Genomic DNA, 23,000 nt, shown 5'->3' with positions numbered 1-23,000 from the left:
TATTTATATATTCCTGCTACCAGTCACTTTTCAGCCCTGTTTACATGTATATCCACATGTACATCCACCTATCACACCTACACTGACACTCTTGCACACACTCACACTAACACCCACACACTTAAACTTACAGACTCAACCCACACACAAACCCACCCACCACTTATGCTGCTGCCATACTATTTACTATTATTAATCCTGCTACTCCTGCTATTTATCCTGACCCTGTATATACTGTAGTTTCCTATCTTATTTCAGTTTTTTTTTGTGCCTTTTATTAGTTATATTATTTTGATATTGATTACTGCACTGTTGGGTAGGTCTTGCAAGTTAACCATTTCTGTGTACTTGTGCATGTGACAAATAGAACTTGAACTTCAACTATTAGGTCTTGATTGGCCAATGCATGTTAAATTTACCTTTTCCTCTCCTCTTTTCTCCGTCAATAGTCCATATTCCTGAACAAAGTTTGGCTCATCAGCTGAGAAGCCTATACCCTAAATGGTCACCAGATGGCACTGTGATCCGTTCGCTAGTTTTATTTGCAAAAAGGGGGCTGAAAAATTAGCATTATCCCATAGGCACTTTTTTAAATGACCTTCACAAATTTGTCAACAGTGACAATCGAATCACAGAGAAAGATGAATTATGACCACTTGCATTTCAATATTCGAGAAAGGTGTTGTTGTTGTAATTAAAACCAATATTTTATCTGCTATCTTTCCCATTCAAAAATGAAGGAAAACTAACTAATTACATGGGGGGAAAGGCAATTGCTAATAATTCATTTTTGTTGAAGGAGAAAGATAAACATGATTAGGATTATAGATCTTACAGTCTCAGTCAAAGTGAGAATGCAGCGTGTCCTGATTGGATATCTATCTGATCTATGTTCAGGGCTGTGACTTCGTTCTCCTGTCTTGACTACTTGGCACCATTAGCAACCAGTAGCTAGCGGCACAAGTTATTAGCTAGCTACATAGCGTTATATCCTGACAACATTGACGCTCAATATATTTAGTTCAATTCTCAGCAATATTCACAATTGAATTCGAGGCCAGAATGCTTTCATTGTATATGTTTCTGTTAGCTTTAGTTGTATATAGGTCTCTAGCTAGCAGCTAGGCTCCAGGGTTAAACATCCTGTCCCAGCGACCAACAACTAGCTAGTACAACCATAGCTACCTTTCCAAACAGTGATGGCCACAGAGGAATGCCTCTGCTATCAGGTGTGCACAGAGGCAGGGACTGCTAGCGAAGATTGTGGGGCCCACCACAGTGTTGGCCCCCACAAGGACAGAGGGATACTTACCACCTTCTTCCACATGCCGAAGAAGAACTGTAGTAGGTAGCCCAGACCAGAGAGAGTGGGAGGACAGATGTCCATCAGGTTAGTTATTTAATTGAATTCATTACTTTTTTTCACAAGCTCCTTTGCTGCATCTAAGTTAGCTAACATTAGCTATAATCAGTCTAGCTAACTAGAACCAGTCTAGCTAACTAGTGTTGGCAACTAGCAGGCAGTAGCCAGCTAACTAGCCACAGTAGCTAGCTAAACTTGTTCTAACTAGGTAGCCGACTTACATCACCAGCTTACGTTAACATTACATTAATTAATTTCCATACGAATAGCTAGCTACATTGTGAAAAAGGTAATGAAACAATATAGCCAGCTACCAAACAAACATTCCCATACTGATATAACGTTACTCAAATACCAGTCTGAAAAGCACATGGCTTTGTATAGAGGCATGTTCATTCAACGTTTTGTGTGGAGGATGTAGCCTAACTTGAAGGAATGTCACTTTTTATTTTTCCATTACAATCCTACCCATTCATTTTAGCAATCCCCCAGCCCGACATATTACAACTGTCAATGGCAATGATGGTATCAGGTGGGTAACATGAATGTCTTGCTATTTATGGTGCTTGACAGATATTTGTTTTGTTCTTTGTGGACAATTACACCTTGCTGCCTACAGGCTGTGCCTGGAGTGGGCCCTGGGAAGAGAGCGGCTGGGGCCAGAAAACCAAGTAGTGCTGCCGGCATGTGTTGTCAGCTCCACCTGGAGCAAATTCCTCTCTCCTGATTGGCACTACGAGGGGTTCCTGGAGGTTGAGGAGTCGCAAGGTATAATATATTAAATGTTTAATTAAAACATTAAAAACAGGCTTACTGCACATCCTTGTCATTATTCTATGCATAACTTCAGTCAAGGGTTTTCTACATCACTTGCAGTTGAACAGGTTTAGAGTAGGGTTAATATATATCAGAGGCCACAAAAGTTAAATGCATGCTTTATTCAGATACATGGTTGTCTCCAACTACAGAGTTGTGCACTATTCATGGAGGGCAGGATAACCGCAAGGTAACCCTAACCCTACTGTGAAGACCGAGGGTACCTACGGGGAAGAAAATACAAACAGAGAGAAAATTCAGGTGGTAATAAATTCACAAGTCTTACCAGGTCCCATTGGTCTCTCAAAATCCACTTTGTTTACACTACTTCCATGATTTGCATGAGTAAAAAAGGTCAACTGATCTCACCTTCCATATTTACATTTAAGTCATTTAGCAGACGCTCTTATCCAGAGCGACTTACAAATTGGTGCATTCACCCTATAGCCAGTGGGTTAACCACTTTCCCCCCCCATTTTTTTTTTTTTTTTTTTTTGCAAAGCGTTGGTCCTTGTGATGGTTCCAAAACGTGTCGCAGAGCCGCAGCGACCCACTGACGTCAACCACCACATCCCTAGGTCACTTCAAAACTATGGGACTCCCAATCACGGCCGGTTGTGATACAGCCTGGAATCGAACCAGGGGGTCTGTAGTGACGCCTCAAGCACTGAGATGCAGTGCCTTAGACCGCTGCGCCACTCGGGAGCCAACCAGGCCCTGAGGACTAGGTAGGTCAAAGCAATGTATAGCCAAACATTAGTATTTCTGGCATTGTCATAAATAAATAGCTAGCTAGCTAAATAATTGGCTAGGTAGCTAATGTTATAACTTTCAGGACCTAGGGACCCACGCTGACAGGTAAAACTATTGGTAACATCAGTTGCAGGAGGACTGTAATGCTAACTAGCAAGCCTGTAGTTGTTAATGGTACACAGACGACATCAGAAAGACAGAGCTTTTAATAAACCTCGATAGACAGGCATAGTTGAAATATACACCTTTTGATTGTTATAATTGTAATTCTGGCCTACCATGCCTAGCCTGCCACATCCAGCGCAAATCCATGGCCTCCTGCAGCCCCCGGCTCTTCTCTGAAAGTACTGCCACCATCTCCTGAAGTACCAAACAAGACAGGGAATCAGACATGTTAGGTTACACATAAACACTTTTTCTTTCCAAGCCCCATTTTGAGGAGTATTGAATCTACTTGCATCTAATCCCCTTTATTCTTTATTTTAGAATATTCATACATCAAAAGAAAGTCTATTCAACAATCTGAGCCTGGTCCTGTCCAAATTATTGAGGTCTACTATCTGAGTAATTTACAATCCTGTCTCAATAGAAAAGTGCTCAGACTGTTGACAGCAAGTGCAGAGATTGGGAAAACACCTCTATTTGCACATTTGGTCTAATTTCGAAGGGAATTTGGGCATCATCCAACATTTACATTCCACTTTTACCCATCTCCATTCAACATTAACAATACAATACAAACCTGTGTCTTCACCATCCTCTGGTGGCTCAGCCTCCAGCCTCCACTGGAGATATAAAACACATCAGACCGCAACAGTGTTTCTAGGAGGGGTCTATTACATGTCTGTATGGTCTGACACAAAGTATTATCAAATTACCCTTGTGCTGACTGTCTTGAAGATGCCTTTGTTCACATTGTCACTCTTCACTGACGTCACAGGTGGAGCACTTGAAGGATAATGATATAATAATAATAATAATGTCGTTGGTCATTTCATAAAGATATAGCTACATAGATAAACAACAGATGCCAACCTAAATAGGGCATTGTACGTGTATTTCATCAAAGTATGGGCCCATGGTGGACCAGGGCATAGATGAACACACCACTACAGCTGGGAAGAAATGAAGCATCCGGGTGTTGTTGTAGAAACCTTCAAACACCTGCGAGTCACAAACAGAAAGAGCATGTCCAACTTAAGTATGGCATTGACCTCTAATTCAAAGCTCCCTAAAACCTAGTCGCTACGCTTTCGAGTGTGGACATCTCAGAGTTCACACTCATCGCTAACATATACAGTGCCTTCAGAAAGTATTCATATCCCTTGACTTATTCAAGATATACGTTCCAACAGGACAATGACCCCAAGCATACCAATGCAATGCTGAAATGGCTTCAGAACAAGAATGTGAAAGGCCTTAGGTGGCCCAGCCAAAGCCCAGACTTGAAGATTGCTGTTCACCGCCGCTCCCCATCTAATTTAACAGAGCTTGAGAAAATCTGCAAGGAAGAATGGGAGAATCCAGATGTGCAAAGCTGATATAGACATATCCAAGACCACTCAAAGCTGTAATCGTAGCCAAAGGTGCTTCTACAAAGTATTGACTCAGGCGTGTGAATACTTATGTAAATGAGATATTTCTAAGAACATGTTTTCACTTTGTCATTATGGAGTATTGTGTGTAGATGGGTGAGATTTATTTTTATGTCATCCATTTTGAATTCAGGCTGTAACACAACAAAATGTGGAATAAGTCTAGGGGTATGAATACTTTCTGAATGTACTGTATATCCCGGATGACTAAACAGTCCCTTTAGGCTACAAGTCAGAATGTTGAATACATTCATGAGAACATACTCTACATCCTTATGCCGTTATAAATTTGATACAAAATATCCATAGGAAAGTATTATTAAACCAACTTAAACATGTTTCTCTCTGTAGTAAACAGCAGGACAGGGAAGCGAACCCATGTCGCTGGCGTGACACCATATGCATCGCGCCAATAGGGTTAACCCACTTGGTGAGAATTGTAACATGGCTCATACAGCAATGATCGCTACACTGCCCCCTCTGAACGGGAAGGCGTCCCCATGCATCGACTATTCAGCCCCTCAGACTTCTGACACCAATGTAGCAAACGGCGGGGTAGAGAAGTAAACCCGGGGTCGCTGGCATGAATTGCAAACATCCTACGCATTGCGCCAATAGGGCTAACCCACTTGGTGGGAATTGTAATATGGCTCATATAGCGAGGATAGCTACAATGCTTTCCTTTGTATATTTTGTCTCAAATTTCCAACAGCATAATGACAAAGTGGACAACTGCGTAAATTCAAATGACAATTTATCAGCATTCTGGCTAATCAAGGCACATTTTCAGAAAATTGCCATGGATATAAAGCCAACCTAATCTCACCAAGCTAGCTTGCTATTATTAGGTCAGAATGCCCTAACATTACTTACTGCTGCTGCAATTTTTTGTTGTTTACACCTGTATCATATAGGTAGTGCACTATGGAAAAAAAGAGCCAATTTTTGCTTACAAAAATGAACAGCTAGTTACTATTTTATTCCAGGTCTGGCTTGGGCACGACCTCTCTGGCCCTTTGATGTATAATACAGTAATGTATACAAGTCAATGTAATCAAAAAGGTCTGACTGGCTAGCTAGCTAGCTAACGTTAGCTACTCTTGACTCAAATCCATTGCCACTGTTGCGCAAAACATCTCTCCCATTTAGCTAGCTAACTCGGCAACTAGCTAACTCGGTAGCTAAAACTTTGTAGCTAGCTAGGACATTAGCTGTAGCTAGTTAAGTTAGACAACAACATTAAAGTTACCTTTTTTTATGTCCTGACAAATGTTTGTCTTATCTTCGGGGCATTGTAGCCAAGCCAATTTTGGGGGATTGAGGTGCTCCTCTGTAGGTAGGTTTCTTGTCGTGGGGGTTTAAGTTTGAGCCACAGGACGAACCATCTAGCTAGTTTAGGTGGTAACATTAGTGTGCAGATCGTTTGGTTCTTCAGGCACAACTATATGGAATTTTTTATTCCAAATTAAACTATAGAATGAGCGTCCAAAACCGTCGTTTCCTGTTCAAAATATATTTATTTTTTTATAATGTAGACATTAATGCCATAGGAGTTGTACATTGTCGGTAAAAATTACTGCAATAACTGTTCATTAGCTGGTCCTCTGTAGCTCAGCTGGTAGAGCACGGCGCTTGTAACGCCAAGGTAGTGGGTTCGATCCCCGGGACCACCCGTACACAAAAAAATGTATGCACGCATGATTGTAAGTCGCTTTGGATAAAAGCATCTGCTAAATGGCATATTATTATTAGCTGACACCCTGATATTAGCTACACTAGCTAGCAGTACTGCGGGACACACACTGTGAACCGGCTTGCAGCGCATAGCCTACTCCCCCCATTGAGCAGTAGACTATCACGGTGACATACAGATTGTTACTACCAATATTACAAGTTATTTTTCGTTTCCAATTAAAATAGAGTTGGGTGGAAACAATAGGCCACGTCAGATACTGCTGGCGGCATGTGATAGGCTACAGCTGCGGGAACAAACTATAGACATTGGGCGAGTTTGTTTTGCATAGCCCGGTGCCCTGGTTGTATGGAAATGTCATTTGAGGACCAATGGAATGGTCTAAAATGTACAAACTCCGCTTAACCGGGGCGACGGGCCTAGCAAAATGAACTCGCCCATTAAAACCAGGGAAGCAACTGACTTCGGCATTCACACCTATGTGAAGCGAGCCACAATAAGGATTAGCCACAATAGTGGAATGTGCAGTTCACCTTCAAAATAAAAGTCCCCAATTGAAAGTGATGCAAACGGATAAAAACATTGGAATCATGCCATATTTTGACTAGATAATGCTAAACAAGGTCGGACTGTTGTTATATAAATTAAACAAAATACAATACATAGTTAATTTGGCACAAAAAATAAGAAATCAGTTGAAATCACTCTGTGGATACACTGAACAAAAAAATAAACGCAACGTATAAAGTGTTTGTCCCATGTTTATGGAGCTGAAATAAAATAGCCCAGAAATGTTCCATACTCACAAAAAGCTTATTTCTCTCAAATAGTGTGCACAAGTTTGTTTACATTCCTGTTAGTGAGCATTTCTCATTTGCCAAGATAATCCATCCACTTGACAGGTGTGGCATATCAAGAAGCTGATTAAACAGCATGATCATTACACAGGTGCAACTTGTACTGGGGACAATACAAGGCCACTCTAAAATGTGCAATTTTGTCACACAACACAATGCCACAGATGTCTCAAGTTTTGAGGGAGCGTGCAATTGGCATGCTGACTGCAGGAATGTCCACCAGAGCTGTTGCCAGATAATTTAATGTTAATTTCTCTACCATAAACCACCTCCAACGTCATTTTAGAACATTTTGCAGTACGTTCAGCCGCCCTCACAACTGCAGACCGTGTGTAACCACGCCAGCCCAGGACCTCCACATCCGGCTTCTTCATCCGGCTTCTTTACCTGCGGGATCATCTGAGACCAGCCACCCGGACAGCTGATGAAACTGGGTTTGCACAACCGAAGAATTTCGGCACAAACTGTCAGAAACCATCTCAGGAAAGCTCATCTGCGTGCTCGTCTACCTCATCAGGGTCTTGCCTGACTGCATTTCGGCGTCGTAACCTACTTCAGTGGGCTAATTCTCACCTAAGATGGGCACTGGCACGCTGGAGAAGTGAGCTCTTCACGGCTGAATCCTGGTTTCAACTGTACCAGGCAGATGATAGACAGCGTGTATGGCATCATGTGGGCGAGCTGTTTGCTGATGCAAACGTTGTGAACAGAGTGCCCCATGGTGGCGGTGGGGTTATGGTATGGGCAGGCATAAGCTACGGACAACTAACACAACTGCATTTTATCGATGGCAATTTGAATGCACAGATATACTGTGACGAGATCCTGAGGCCCATTGTCGTGCCATTCATCCACCGCCATCACCTCATGTTTCAGCATCAGTGGAGGCTCCTCAGAGGAGAAAGGGGAGGACCATCCTCCTCAGAGAATTTCATAAAAATTAAAATGATAAAGCATTTAAAAAAGTTATCCTGTTTAGATAAAACTATACTAAATATAATCGCGTCACTAAATAATTGATTAAAACACACTATTTTGCAAAGAAAGTCTACAGTAGCCTCAACAGCACTCTGTAGGGTAGCACCATGGTGTAGCCGGAGGACAGTTAGCTTCCGTCCTCCTCTGGGTACATTGACTTCAATACAAAACTTAGGAGGCTGATGGTTCTCACCCCCTTCCATAGACTCACACAGTAATTATGACAATGGCGGATTTACAATGGCACCGGAGGAGATGGCTGCCGTTTTACGGGCTCCTAACCAGTTGTGCTATTGTGTGTGTTTTTTTGCGTTATTTGTAACATCTTTTGTACATAATGTTTCTGCCACCGTCTCTTATGACCGAAAAGAGCTTCTGGATATCAGGACAGCGATTACTCACCTCGCACTGGACAAAGATTTTTTTTTAACGAGTATGACGCGAAGGATTTTCTTCAGACACACGACAAGGCCCAAATCAATGTAACATTGATCTATTTTGTTAACATTGGATAACAAAATAGACTAACTACGATCAAGGATATCCTAACAACTGTAATATCTTATGTTTCACCGAGTCGTGGCTGAATGACGACATGGATAACATACAGCTGGCGGGATATACGCTGCATCGGCAAGATAGAACAGATGCCTCCGGTAAGACAAGGGGTGGCAGTCTGTGTATATTTGTAAACAACCGCTGGAGCACAAAATCTAATATTAAAGAAGTCTCAAGGTTTTGCTCGCCTGAGGTAGAGTATCTCATGATAAGCTATAGACCACACTATTTACCAAATGTTATCAAATGTTTTCGTAGCTGTCTATATACCACCACAAACCGATGCTGGCACTAAGACCGCACTCAATGAGCTGTATAAGGCCATAAGCAAACAGGAAAACGCTCATCCAGAGGCGGCGCTCCTAGTGGCCGGGGACTTTAATGCAGGGAAACTTAAATCAGTTTGACCTAATTTCTACCAACATGATAACTGTGCAACCAGAGGGAGAAAAAAAACTCTACACCACCTTTACTTCACACACAGAGACGCGTACAAAGCTCTCCCTCGCCCTCCATTTGGCAAATCTGACCATAACTCTATCCTCCTGATTCCTGCTTACAAGCAAAAACTAAAGCAGGAAGCACCAGTGACTCGGTCAATAAAAAAGTGGTCAGATGACGCAGATGCTAAGCTACAGCACTGTTTAGGTAGCATAGACTGGAAAATGTCTTCCGATGGCATTGAAGAGTACACCACATCAGTCACTGGCTTCATCAATAAGTGCATCGATGACGTCGTCCCCACACTAACCGTACGTACATACCCCAACAAGAAGCCATGGAATACAGGCAACATCCGCACAGAGCTAAAGGGTAGAGCTTCCACTTTCAAGGAGCGGGACTCTAACCCGGACGCTTATAAGACATCCCGCTAAGCCCTCTGACGAACGATCAAACAGGCAAAGCGTCAATACAGGACTAAGATTGAATCGTACTACACCAGCTCCTATGCTCGGCCTTGCAAACTATTACAGACTACAATGGGAAGCACAGCCGCAAGCTGCCCAGGGACACGAGCCTACCAGACGAGCTAAATTACTTCTATGCTCGCTTCGAGGCAAGCAACACTGAAGCATGCATGAGAGCATCAGCTGTTCCGGACGACTGTGTGATCAAGCTCTCCATACCCGATGAGAGTAAGACCTTTAAACAGGTCAACATTCAAAAAGCCGCAGAGCCAGACGGATCACCAGGACGTGTACTCCGAGGATGCACTGACCAACTGGCAAGTGTCTTCACTGATATTTTTAACATGTCCCTGACTGAGTCTGTAATACCAACATGTTTCAAGCAGACCACCATAGTCCCTGTGCCCAAGAACACTAAGGTAACCTGCCTAAATGACTACCGACCCGTAGCACTCACGTCTGTAGCCATAAAGTGCTTTGAAAGGCTGGTCATGGCTCACATCAACACCATCATCCCAGAAATCCTAGACCCACTCCAATTTGCATACCGCCCCAACAGATCCACAGATGATGCAAGCTTTATTGCACTCCACACTGCCCTTTCCCACCTGGACAAAAGGAACACCTACGTGAGAATGCTATTCATTGACTACAGCTCAGCGTTCAACACCACAGTGCCCTCAAAGCTCATCACTAAGCTAAGGACCCTGGGACTAAACATCGCCACTGTTCAGCATGATAATGCATGGCCCCATGTCGCAAGGATCTGTACACAATGAGTTACTTGATGTGGAATAGAGTTCCATGTAGTCATGGCTCTATGTAGTACTCCCATAGTCTGTTCTTTACTTTGGGACTGTGAAGAGACCTCTGGTGGCATGTCTTGTGGGGTATGCATGGCTGTCCGGTGCATTCAACATGTCAATACCTCTCACAAATACAAGTAGTGATGAAGTCAATCTCTCCTCCACTTTGAGCCAGGAGAGATTGACATGCATATTATTCATGTTAGCTCTCTGTGTACATCCAAGTGCCAGCTGTGCTGCCCTGTTCTGAGCCAATTGCAATTTTGTGGCACCTGACCACACGACTGAACAGTAGTCATGGTGCGACAAAACTAGGGCCTGTAGGACCTGCCTTGTTGAAAGTGCTGTTAAGAATGCAGAGCAGCGCTTTATTGCAGACAGACTTCTCCCCATCCTAGCTACTGTTGTATCAATATGTTTTGACCATGACAGTTTACAATCCAGGGTTACTCCAAGCAATTTAGTCTCATCAACTTGCTCAATTTCCATATGATTAATTACAAGATTTAGTTGAGGTTTAGGGTTTAGTAAATAATTTGTCCCAAATACAACTTCTCTCAGCCAATCATCAGTCATTTGTGTAAGTGCTGTGCTTGTTGAATGTCCTTCCCTATAAGCGTGCTGAAAGTCTGTTGTCAATTTGTTCACTGTAAAATAGTATTTTACCTGGTCAAACACCATTTTTTCCCAAAAGTTTACTAAGGGTTGGTAACAGGCTGATTGGTCGGCTATTTGAGCCAGTTAAGGGTGCTTTACTACTTTTTGGTAGGGGAATAACTGTTGCTTCCCTCCAGGCCTGAGGGCACACACTTTCTTGTAGGCTTAAATTGAAGATATGGCAAATAGGAGTTGCAATATCATCCACTATTATCCTCAATAATTTTCCATCCAAGTTGTCAGACCCCGGTGGCTTGTAATTGTTGATCGACAATTATACTTTTTTCACCTCTTCCACACTTACTTTAAGGAATTCAAAATTACAATGCTTGTCTTTCATAATTTGGTCAGATATACTTGGATGTGTAGTGTCAGCTTTTGTTGCTGGCAAGTTTGCTAATCTTGCCAATGAATAAATCATTAAAGTAGTTGGCAATATCAGTGGGTTTTGTGATGAATGAGACATCTGATTCAGTGGACTTCCTACTAGGGCACACCACCTCAGTGCTAACATTATTACTCTGGTTCATAGGCATATGATTACTGCACACAATAGCTGTAGGATCAGCAGAGGCATTCCGGGCAGTAAGAGGGACATAAATTAGGTTATTTATATTGTGTCTTCCAACGCCCCTAGGATAATTTGCTGAATCATTATGACAACTCAGTGACACAATGGTAGGGATTAAAAGAGCTGGACTTGGGTCATTGATAAGTCATTGTCTCAATGCAGCCTTGTGATGCTGTGAAAGGTGTCCATCAATCTTGTGTCCATGAAATGCGGTATCAACCTACTCAGTGACACCAACCGATTTACAATTCTGAAGAGTTTAAACAAATATTAGCGTCATAGCTCTTATTGCGGGACTCTGAAACCACTGTGAAATGAGCCACATTAAGCTCTCAAGTCAACCTACTATGTATTGAATATTCATATTGCAATGTACAGCCTTACCTATGGGATCTTGGGTCCATGAAATGGAGTATCAGCCTACTCAGTGACATCCACAGATTACAATAATTAAGAGTTTAAACAAATATGAGTGTCCTAGCTCATATAAGGAAACTTTAACTGTGGCAAAACACTTCACTATACAGCCTATTGTGTGTATTGACATTCATATTGCAATATACAACCTTACCTATGGATCTTGGGTCCATGAAATGGGATATCAGCTTACTCAGTAACACCAACAGATTACAATTCTGAATAGTTTACACAAATATTAGCGTCGTAGGTCTTATTGAGGGACTTTGACTGTGGGATATGTGTTACCAACCTCCCGAGTGGCGCAGTGGTCTAAAGCACTGCATCGCAGTGCTAGCTGTGCCACTAGAGATCCTGGTTCGAATCCAGGCTCTGCTGTAGCCGGCCGCAACTGGGAGACCAATGGGGCGGTGCACAATTGGCCCAGCGTCGTCCAGGGTAGGGGAGGGAATGGCCGGCAGGGAGGTAGCTCAGTTGGTAGAGCATGGCGTTTGCAACGCCAGGGTTGTGGGTTCGATTCCCATGGGGGGCCAGTATGAAAAAAAAAAAAAAAGAATAATGTATGCACTAACTTTAAGTCGCTCTGGATAAGAGCGTCTGCTAAATGATTTAAGCGTCTGCTAAATGACGTGAATGGATATCACCTCACTTTTCAGCCTATTGTGTGCATTAAACAGTCATAGCTCTTCATAGTTCTTATTGCGGGACTCTGAAACCACTGTGAAATGTGCAGCATGGCAATATAATTGTCAATACGCACAATAGGCTGTATAGTGAGGTGATTTCCCAGTTAAAGTTCCTTAATATGAGCAAAGACGCTAATTTTTGTGAAAACACTTCACAGTTGTGTTCTGACTGTCTTAACGCACCACGTCCTCTTACTAAATAAACTGAGCTTCTCAGTATTTTTTTCTTCACCTCACGCTGTAAGTCAATGAAGTTTTTATTTTTAATATCCATTGTGAATGATAATAGCTCCTCGCAGTATTTGAAAAATCTTTCCAACACTCTGCTGGACTTCGAAAATCACCAAGCCTCGGTGTAAAATAGCAAAATATCATGATCTGATGATCCCATATATCCAATGAAAACGTCATAAAATACCTGAATCTTTTTCCCTTGCGCAAAAATAGCTGTCTGTCCCGAGCTCACTGGCGAGGGAAACTCTGAGGGCCCAGAGTAGGCTAGTTAATACAATGTTGCAAGTTCCCGTACCAGGAAGAAATTAAATCTACTTTCACCCCTGGCTTTAGGTCTATGTATTTTACTTAGTTGACGATGGAAGTTATAGGCCTACTGCTGCATTGGCCTATAGGCTATCTCTGAGTTCCATGCACTCATTTCTTTAGCCGCCAATGGATCATGGTATATCATAGGGCAGAGGCTGGTGCTCTCGCATTAGTTGAATTTTAGCGTTTCGATTTTTATAATATTTATTCTGATTTTTATGATTAACCATGTGACAATGATTTGAGAAACTAAAACATTATTATTGAAATGAAACTGTTCCACAACAATGCGCAGGCGCGTGAAAAAAACAGCCACCCTTATGGAAATGAAATGCCCGTCCAACGGATTTGTTCTAATGGCTAATGTCCAATCGCTGGAAAATAAATGTTGAACTCAGAGCAAGGCAGGGACATCAGGGAATGCTGTGTCTTTGTTTTTACTGAGACGTGGTGTCGTGACGTGACTTACTTTAATGTATGACTGTTATTTATTGAATCACCTAACTATGTTTAATTGTCACTCAATTAAATTAATAATGTAACAATTAACTCATTAGGAATTTGGGACCCCACAGAATAAGTTGTTTAACGAGTTACCATCTCCCGAATTAAACTCTTAGAAGATATATATGTTATATATACCGATCATATATACCAGTCACTTATTAAATACTTACCTCTTATCAGTCTCATTCTGAACATCGCATAATCCTTGAACCTGCAAGAACCCTAACCTTATTGATTAATCAAATTGGCTTAATTATTTATTTACTAACTAACTAAATAATAACACAATACAAACACACACAGGTTACTAACGTAATACAATGAAAACAGGTCCCTAGTGGACTGGACTAACAATAGCATGAATGCATGGGTAGAAGGAGGGTCAGAGTGGAAGGGAGAGAGAGATTCAAACTATCGTGGTTACTTTGGAGACTACGCTCACAGTAATCATAATACTTATGCACCCTAATAACACTAATTTGGATTAGAAATGCAACATGTATTTACGTGTAGCTGTCCTCGATAGTTGAGTTGATGATGTAGGACTCTGGTTTGTCCACCAGAGATCACTATGTCCTTGGTAGAGTTTCTGGTCATAGTTGTGGTTAGAATGGAAACTTCAGATGTACCAGCGGTTGTCCTCTCCTCTCGTGTCTTTAGTGAAAGTTCTCTAGACGACTATACATGCCAGCTGCAGACTGAAATGATAAGGTCTAGTGCATTGTCTTCTTCTTCACCTCGTGTAGAGGTTGAGAGTTTCAGAGTTTCTCCATTTCACATGTGTGGACTAACGTCTCACGTCTGCTGGTCTTCCTTTGGTATGGAGTTGTAGTTTTAAACCATTTTGTAATGTTCAGCTCACGCTTCACGTCTACTGGTCTTGTAGAGTGTCAACCATTTTAAGCTGTGGGCTTTCTGGTCTGGTAGAAATTCAACCATTTGCAACGTTTAGCTCACGCTTCACGTCTGCTGGTCTGAGGTGAATTTCATCACAAGGCTTTTTATGCACTCAGGGTAAAAGGAGCATTCATTCATGTTTGTGCTCATCTGGGCATGGCCACTGACTGAGAACAAATCAATATGGAAAACAATAATCTCATCTAGAATGCTAAAATCACATTGTTATCTTCACAAAAGTATTATTATACTTAATAATTCGTTTTAAACAACAATTAGATTCTAACCTCATAACTGGGAAGTGTACCCCCCCAAAGATACAGTTATGTTGTTCCGCAGTCTTTAATGACATCACAACATTGTAACGAATTTGACATGATTGTTCTTTAAGTCCCCACCAACCATTTCCCACATTCTTTTAAGTAGGAATATTGTTTAATTATATACTTTTGGATGTTGGAGTCTTGGCGGGAAGACTTCCTTTGTTAACAAAGGGGTCTTTTCTCCCAATACTTCATGGCAAGGAAGAGAAAGTCTGCACTGTATTTACGACCTGTCATAAAACTGGCCCCCAGGAAATGGGGTGTTCAAACCTTTACCGAGCCGGCATGTTTGATCCTCAACCCATGAGGGCCAGTCATGACCGTGGCTTATTGACAATACATTTGACTCTGCTATTCAACCAGACGGCTTCCCCATATTCCGAATAGATCGAACGGTGGCTTCTGGTAAGAGTCAGGGGGAGGTGTAGGTTTCCTCATAAACAATTCCTGGTGTACCGAAGATGAAAACATTGGCAGCTCCTGTTCACCCGACCTGGAGTTTCTGATGCTAAAATGCCAACCCCACTATATGCCGATGGAATTCACGTGTGTTATTATCACAGCTGTGTACATACCGCCACAAGCAAACACCAAGGCGGCACTCAAGAAACTGTACAAGATCATTAGCCAGCAAGAATCCTCTCACCCGGAAGCAATCTTTATTGTAGCGGTTGACTTTAACCAAGCCTGTCTAAAACACATTTTCCCAAATAATCACCAACATGTATCCTTCCCCACGAGATGATCAACCATGCTTGACCATGTATACACAAAGCCATTCCCCGCCCCCACTTCAGCCAATCAGATCACAGCTCTTTGTTCCTACTCCCTGCCTACAAGCAGCAACTCACCAACACAGAGAATAGTGAGGCGCTGGACAGAGGAGGCAGACTCAATGCTGTATGATTGTTTAGGAATATTGATTGGAATATGTTAAAAATGTATCCACCCAGGACTCATCCAGCAACATTGAGGAATATACATTGTCAGTCACATGCTTCATTAGGAAATGTGTTGGTGACATTGTACCCTCAATAACAATCTGGACATACCCCAACCAAAAACCCTGGAACCCCGATGACTCGGTGGCGTGCGACGCGTACAAGGCAAGCAGGTACGAGCTCCGCAAATCTATTAGGGATGCAAAAAGACAATACATACTCAAACTTGAATTGATGTTCGACAATTCAGACTCGCGTCAAATGTGGCAAGGACTACAGACTATCATAGACTACAAAGGAAAATCCAGATATGCGGTGCCCACCGAAGCCTCCCTCTCAGATGAGCTTAACACATTCAATGCTTGCTTCGAGCCAGACAGATTGACTCTCTCTGCTCCGGATGACCAGGTGCTTTCGCTCTCCGAGGCTGATGTGAGGAAAACTCTCAAAAGAGTGAATACTCACAAAGCCGCCGGCCCAGATGGCATCGCTGGCCGCATCCTCAGAGTGTGTGCTGACCAGTGTGTGCTGACAACCTGTCCCTGTCCCAGGCTGTAGTCCCCACCTGCTTTAAGGACACCACCATCGTCCCAGTGTCCAAGAAAAACAAGGTGACATGCCCAAATGACTATTGCCCAGTCGCGCTCACACTGGACCCAATCCAATTTCCCTACCACTCCAACAGATCCATGGAAGATGCCATTTCAATTGCTATTCACACAGCCATAACACATCTGGACAAGAGGAACACCTATGTAAGAACGCTGTTCATTGGCTATGGTTGAGCATTCAAATCAAATCAAATTGTATTTGTCACATGCGCCAAATACAACAGGTGTAGTAGACCTTACCGTTAAATGCTTACAAGCTCTTAACCAACAATGCAGTTAAGAAAAATATTTAATAAATAAATTAAAGTAAAAAATAAAAGAGCAACAATAAAATAACAATAACGAGGCTATACACAGGGGGTACTGGTACCGAGACAATGTGTGGGGGTACAGGTTAGTCGAGGTAATTGAGGTAATATGTACATGTAGGTAGGGGGGGGGGGTCAATGCAAATAGTCCGGGTAGCCATTTGATGGCTTGGGCATAGAAGCTGTTAAGAAGCCTTTTGGACCTAGACTTGGCGCTCTGGTACCGCTTGCCGTGTGGTATCAGAGAAAACAGTCTATGACTAGACTCTGACCTCCTCCCTATATGTTGTCTCATCGTTGTTGGTGATCAGGCCTACCACCGTTGTGTCGTTGGCAAACTTAATGATGGTGTTGGAGTCGTGCTTGGCCACGCAGTCATGGGTGAACAGGGAGGACAGGAGGGAACTAAGCATGCACCCCTGATGGGCCCCGTGTTGAGAATCAGCGTGGCAGATGTGTTGTTGCCTACCCTTACCACCTGGGGGCGGCCCGTCAGGAAGTCCAGGATCAAGTTGCAGAGGGAGATGTTTAGTCCCAGGGTCCTTAGCTTAGTGATGAGCTTTGAGGGCACTATGGTGTTGAATGCTGAGCTGTAGTCAATGAACAGCATTCTCACGTAGGTGTTCCTTTTGTCCAGGTGGGAAAGGGCAGTGTTGAGTGCAATAGAGATTGCGGCATCTGTGGATTTGTTGGGGCGGTATGCATATTGGAGTGGGTCTAAGGTTTCTGGGATGATGGTGTTGATGTAAGCCATGACCAGCCTTTCAAAGCACTTCATGGCTACAGACATGAGTGCTATGGGTTGGTAGTTATTTAGGCAGGTTACCTTGGTGTTCTTGGGCAAAGGGACTATGGTGGTCTGCTTGACTCGGCCAGGGTCAGGTTGAAAATGTCAGTGAAGACACTGGTCAGCGCATGCTCGGAGTACACGTCCTGGTGATCAGTCTGGCCCTGCGGCCTTGTGAATGTTGACCTGTTTAAAGGTCTTACTCACATCGGCTATGGCGAGCGTGATCACACAGTCGTCCGGAACAGCTGGTGCTTTCATGTATGCTTCAGTGTTGCTTGCCTCGAAGCGTGCATTTAGCTCGTCTGGTAGGCTTGTGTCACTGGGCAGCTCGCGGCTGGGCTTCCCTTTGTAGTCTGTAATAGTTTGCAAGCCCTGCCACATCCGACGAGCGTCGGAGCTGGTGTAGTACGATTCAATCTTAGTCCTGTATTTACACTTTGCCTGTTTGATCTTCGTCTGAGGGCATAGCGGGATTTCTTATAAGCGTCCGGGTTAGAGTCCCGCTCCTTGAAAGTGGCAGCTCTATCCTTTAGCTCAGTGCTGATGTTGCCTGTAATCCATGGCTTCCGGTTGGGGTATGTACGTACGGTCACTGTGGGGACAACGTCATCGATGCACTTATTGATGAAGCCGGTGACTGATGTGGTATGCTCCTCAATGCCATCGGATGAGTCCTGGAACATATTCCAGTCTGTGCTAGCAAAACAGTCCTGTAGCTTAGCATCTGTGTCATCTGACCACATCCGTATTAAGTGAGTCACTGGTACTTCCTGCTTTAGTTTTTGCTTGTGTGGGGTTCTATTTTCTTATAACTAGATGTGATGCCTAGCTTAGAAAGAATACATTAATGATTAAACATAATAGGTTTGTGCTGTACTGATATAGATTGGTCAACATAACAAGCTGTGATTAATGTGAGGAACTATTAGGGGGTAGCCCGAGACAGACTTGTGATTCTCACAGACACACACACTGCCTCTTTGTTAGACCACTCAAGGACATGTGTACTGCAAAAGTGCTGACTCTCTGGACAAGCTGCAGATAACAACTTATGCCTGGCAACAGTGAAGCGCCAAGGGGCTGGGACCAGCCTGTGCGCCAACGATAGGCTGAGTAAGTCTAAACCACGCTCAGTCTCTACTCTGATAGGCCAGCAGGGAGCGGGAACTATCTCTGTCAGAGTATTTAAAGAAGAACTTATAACAATGGACCAGTTCTCTGTCTGCCCTGCGTGGTATTTCAGTGGACCCGTATATACGAATATCATATTTACCATTGAAGTGTTTTGCATTAATTAAAATACTAGTCTATTTTAGAAGACGTGTATTGACCTCTTTTTGTTCCAATACCAGATTTGAATTGACACAACTTATCACTTGTAAGCAGGAATCAGGAGGATAGAATTATGGTCAGATTTGCCAAATGGAGGTTGAGGGAGAGCTTTGTATGCGTCTCAGTGTGTGGTGTAAAGGCGGTCTAGATTTTTTTTTTTTTACTATTGTTGCACATGTAACATACTGGTAGAAATTAGGTAAAACAGATTTAAGATAACCTGCATTAAAGTACCCGGCCACTAGGAGCGCCGCCTCTGGATGAGCATTTTCTTGTTTGCTTATGGCTTTATACAGCTCGTTGAGTGCGGTCTTAGTGCCAGCATCGGGTTGTGGTGGTAAATATACAGCTACGAAAAATATAGATGAAAACTCTCTTGGTAAATAGTGTAGTCTACAGTTATAATGAGATACTCTACCTCAGGCGAGCAAAACCTTGAGACTTCCTTAATATTTGATTTCGCGCACCAGCTGTTATTGACAAAATAGACACAGACCACCCCTTGTTGTCTTACCGGAGGCAGCTGTTCTGTCTTGCCGATGCACAGAAAAACCAGCCAACTGTATATTATCCATGTCGTCGTTCAGCCTCGACTCGGTGAAACACAAGATATTACAGTTTGTTGGTAGGATAGTCTTGAACGGAGCTCATCCAGTTTATTCTCCAATGATTGCACGTTGGCCAATAGGATGGATGGTAGAGGCGGGTTACCCACTCGCCAACAAATTCTCACGAGGCACCCCAACCTGCGTCCCCTGTATCGGCGTCTTCTCTTCATGCAAATGACTGGGTATCTGGAGTAAATTCTTTGCGTCCGACTCGTTAAAGAAAATATCTTCGTCCAGTTCGAGGTGAGAAATCGCTGTTCTGATATCCAGAAGCTCCTTTCGGTCATAAGAGATGGTGGCAGAAACATTATGTACAAAATAAGTTACAAACAACGCGGAAAAACACACAAAAATAGCACAATTGGTTAGGAGCCCTTAAAACGGCAGCCATCTCCTCCGGCACCATTCTCTACATTCAACACTATTGTTCCCTCCAAGCTCGACACCAAGCTCAGAGCCCTGGGTCTGGACACCACCCTCTACAACTGGATCCTTGACTTCCTAACGGGCAGACCACAGGCTGTGAGTATTGGCAACAACACCTCCTCCACACTGACCCTTAACACAGGGGCCCCACAGGGGTGTCCTCTGTCCTCTGCTGTACTCCCTGTTCACCCACGACTGTGTGGCTTTGCACGACACCAACTCCAAGTTTGCTGACGACACCATGGTTGTAGGCCTGATAACCAACAACGATGAGTCAGCCTATAGGGAGGAGGTAAGTGAACTGGCATTGTGGCAACAACCATTCACTCAACGTCAGCAAAACAATGGAGTTGATTGTTGACTTCAGGAAGCAGAGGAGGGAACATGCCCGATCCACATCAATGGGACTGTAGTAGAGGGAGTCACAAGTTTTAAGTACCTCAGCATCCACATCACAGAGGACTTGTCATCGGATCATGAGGTCTGATACCAACAGGCTCAGAGACAGTTTCTATATAAACAACAACACAGACCCAAAGTCAGTTGCGTCCCGCAGCTGTATCCTATCAAATGCCGCCGGCAGTATCTAACGTGGCCAATTGTTTTCACCCATCTTTATTTTATTTGGAGAATAACAGCAGCCTACACGAAAAATTGATTGTAATATTGGTAGTAACAATCTGGATGCGTACCAGGCTTAGCCCCCTCAGTTCAAACTTGTGCCCCCTAAGTTTTAGTTTAGTGTCCCTATATAAAAATACATTATTGAGTGACAGGTTGGTGCCAAAAAAAATCTACCGCGGTGTGTGTAGGGGGGCTACGGAAAGCCACTGGGGCGGTTAGGTATGACACCTTTCAGTTTCCATAAAAAGCAGGAAAAATCTATTCTCATCTCTGTGGTAGGTAAGTGAATAATGTGATATGCCTTCGCCTGTAATAGTTTACCAGTCGGGCCCTGGTTAGGATGCCATGTTAGAGGCCGAACTGTCTCCTTCTTGCTCCTCTGGTGTTCCTATGGGGGGTGCTCTGCAGGAGTGTTTGCCCTATGATGGGGTGTGTGAGGTTTTCATCCCGACATTGACTGACACTGAATTGATTATGACCTAGGTCTCTCCAGAGCCTGGAGAGGAGAGGGTGTGCTTTGACCTTTCCCTGGGCTTGGAGAGAAAATGACTCACCTGCAAAATGTTCCTAGTTGTGTCACAGAAGTTGTGTCACTGCTTGGAGGTCTGGAGACAACCCAAGTGTCCACTGTGCATAGTTCGGGAGAGAATGCTCCCTTACCTGCTTCAACAAAGGCCCATGCGGGGAAGTTTGTCCCCCCGTATCACCAAAAGGTTAGTGGACAGTGTTTAGGACCTGGGCAAAGTGTTCATCTGCCTCGGGGCAAATGCTATGATCCCTTATTTTCTCCGCCAATCTACATTCATCAAATGAACATACCATGTTGGTCAATATGTACAGTATCATGTACCCAGTGCTCGTTTGGAATGTGCCATTCTGCCTTGCTGTCACGTGTCCATTAGTTTGGGTAGTGTGTGCATTTAAAGGGGGTGGTTAGAAATACTGAACTGTAATGATTTCAGTTGAAGGGAAAATGAACACTGCTACATCCTGACAATGTTTATGAGGTTACTGCAATCTGCAATTGCTACATAAATGATTTACTTTTACATTATTTACACATACCCATTGTTCTTTGAAGAATATAACGTATATAATAAATGCCTCATGAGCTTAGTCCAATTGTCGTACCCCATCAGAATCCAAAATATATAGTGACTTCGGAAAGTATTCAGACCCATTAACTTTTTCAACATTTTGTTATGTTATAGCCTTATTCAAAAATGAATTAAATGAATAAAAATCCTCAGAAATCTACACACAATACCCCATAATGACAAAGCGGACAAAAACCTACAACAAAAATACCTTATTTACATAAGTACTCAGACCCTTTGCTATGAGACTCGAAATTGATCATCCATGAGATGTTTCTACAACTTGATTTGGGTCCACCTATGGTAAATTAAATTGATTGGACTTGTTTTGGAAAGGCACACACCAGTCCTATAAGGTCCCACAGTTGACAGTGCATGTCAGAGCAAAAACCAAGCCATGAGGTCGAAGGAATTGTCCGTAGAGCACGGAGACAGGACTGTGTCGAGGCACAGATCTGGGGAAGGGTACCAAAAACATTTCTGTAGCATTGAAGGTCCACAAGAACACCAGACGGAAGCCACTCCTCAGTAAAAGGCACATGACAGCCCGCTGCCAAAAGATACCTAAAGACTCTCAGACCATTAGAAACAAGATTCTCTGGTCTGATGAAACCAAGATTGAACTCTTTGGCCTGAATGCCAAGCGTCACGTCCGGAGGAAACCTGGAACCATCCTTACGGTGAAGCATGGTGGTGGCAGTATCATGCTGTGGGGGTGTTTTTCAGCGGCAGAGACTGGGAAACTAGTCAGGATTGAGGCAAAGATGAACGGAGCAAAATACAGAGAGATCCTTGACTCAGACTGGGGCGAAGGTTCACCTTCCAACAGGACAATCAAATAAGTTTTATTTGTCACATGCGCCGAATACAACAGGTGTAGACCTTACAGTGAAATAATTACTTACAAGCCCTTAACCAACAATGCAGTTTTAAGAAAAATAAGTGTTAAGTAAAAAATAGAGAAGTAAAAATAAAAAAATAAGAAAAATAGAAAAATAACAAATAATTAAAGAGCAGCAGTAAAATAACAATAGCCCTAAGTACACAGCCAAGACAACGCAGGAGTGGATTCAGGACAAGTCTCTGAATGTCCTTGAGTGGCCCAGCCAGAGCTTGGACTTGAACCCGATCGAACATCTCTGGAGAGACCTGAAAATTGCTGTGCAGCAACGCTCCCCATCCAACCTGATAGAGCTTGAGAGGATCTGCAGAGAAGAACGGGAGAAACTCCCCAAATACAGGTGTGCCAAGCTTGTAGTGTCATACCCAAGAAGACTCAAGGCTATAATTGCTGCCAAAGGTGATTCAACAAAGTACTGAGTAAATGGTCTGAAT

General features: G+C 43.2%; 1 protein-coding gene and 1 long non-coding RNA gene across 2 annotated transcripts in view; both read right to left on the bottom strand.

Moving 5' to 3' along the window:
* Nucleotides 1–23,000, bottom strand: part of LOC311133639 (cadherin-23-like) — a 601,713-nt gene that overhangs the window by 155,787 nt on the left and 422,926 nt on the right. The window contains exon 30 of the mRNA XM_084167165.1: nucleotides 6,684–6,697. Within this exon, the coding sequence (XP_084023291.1) occupies nucleotides 6,684–6,697 (14 nt within the window). The remainder of the gene's footprint in view (nucleotides 1–6,683; nucleotides 6,698–23,000) is intronic.
* Nucleotides 2,681–6,042, bottom strand: LOC311110760. The gene is made up of 6 exons (XR_014610724.1): nucleotides 5,777–6,042; nucleotides 4,040–4,096; nucleotides 3,811–3,880; nucleotides 3,675–3,717; nucleotides 3,211–3,292; nucleotides 2,681–2,903 (listed from the first exon to the last, which is right to left on the bottom strand). It is a non-coding gene; the product is annotated as an uncharacterized lncRNA (long non-coding RNA).

This window comes from Coregonus lavaretus, assembly GCF_964263955.1.
Source record: "Coregonus lavaretus genome assembly, chromosome: 1".
NCBI lineage: Eukaryota > Metazoa > Chordata > Actinopteri > Salmoniformes > Salmonidae > Coregonus > Coregonus lavaretus.
The sequence above is the reverse complement of the archived record's forward strand: the minus strand, read 5'-3'. Positions and strand labels throughout refer to the sequence as shown.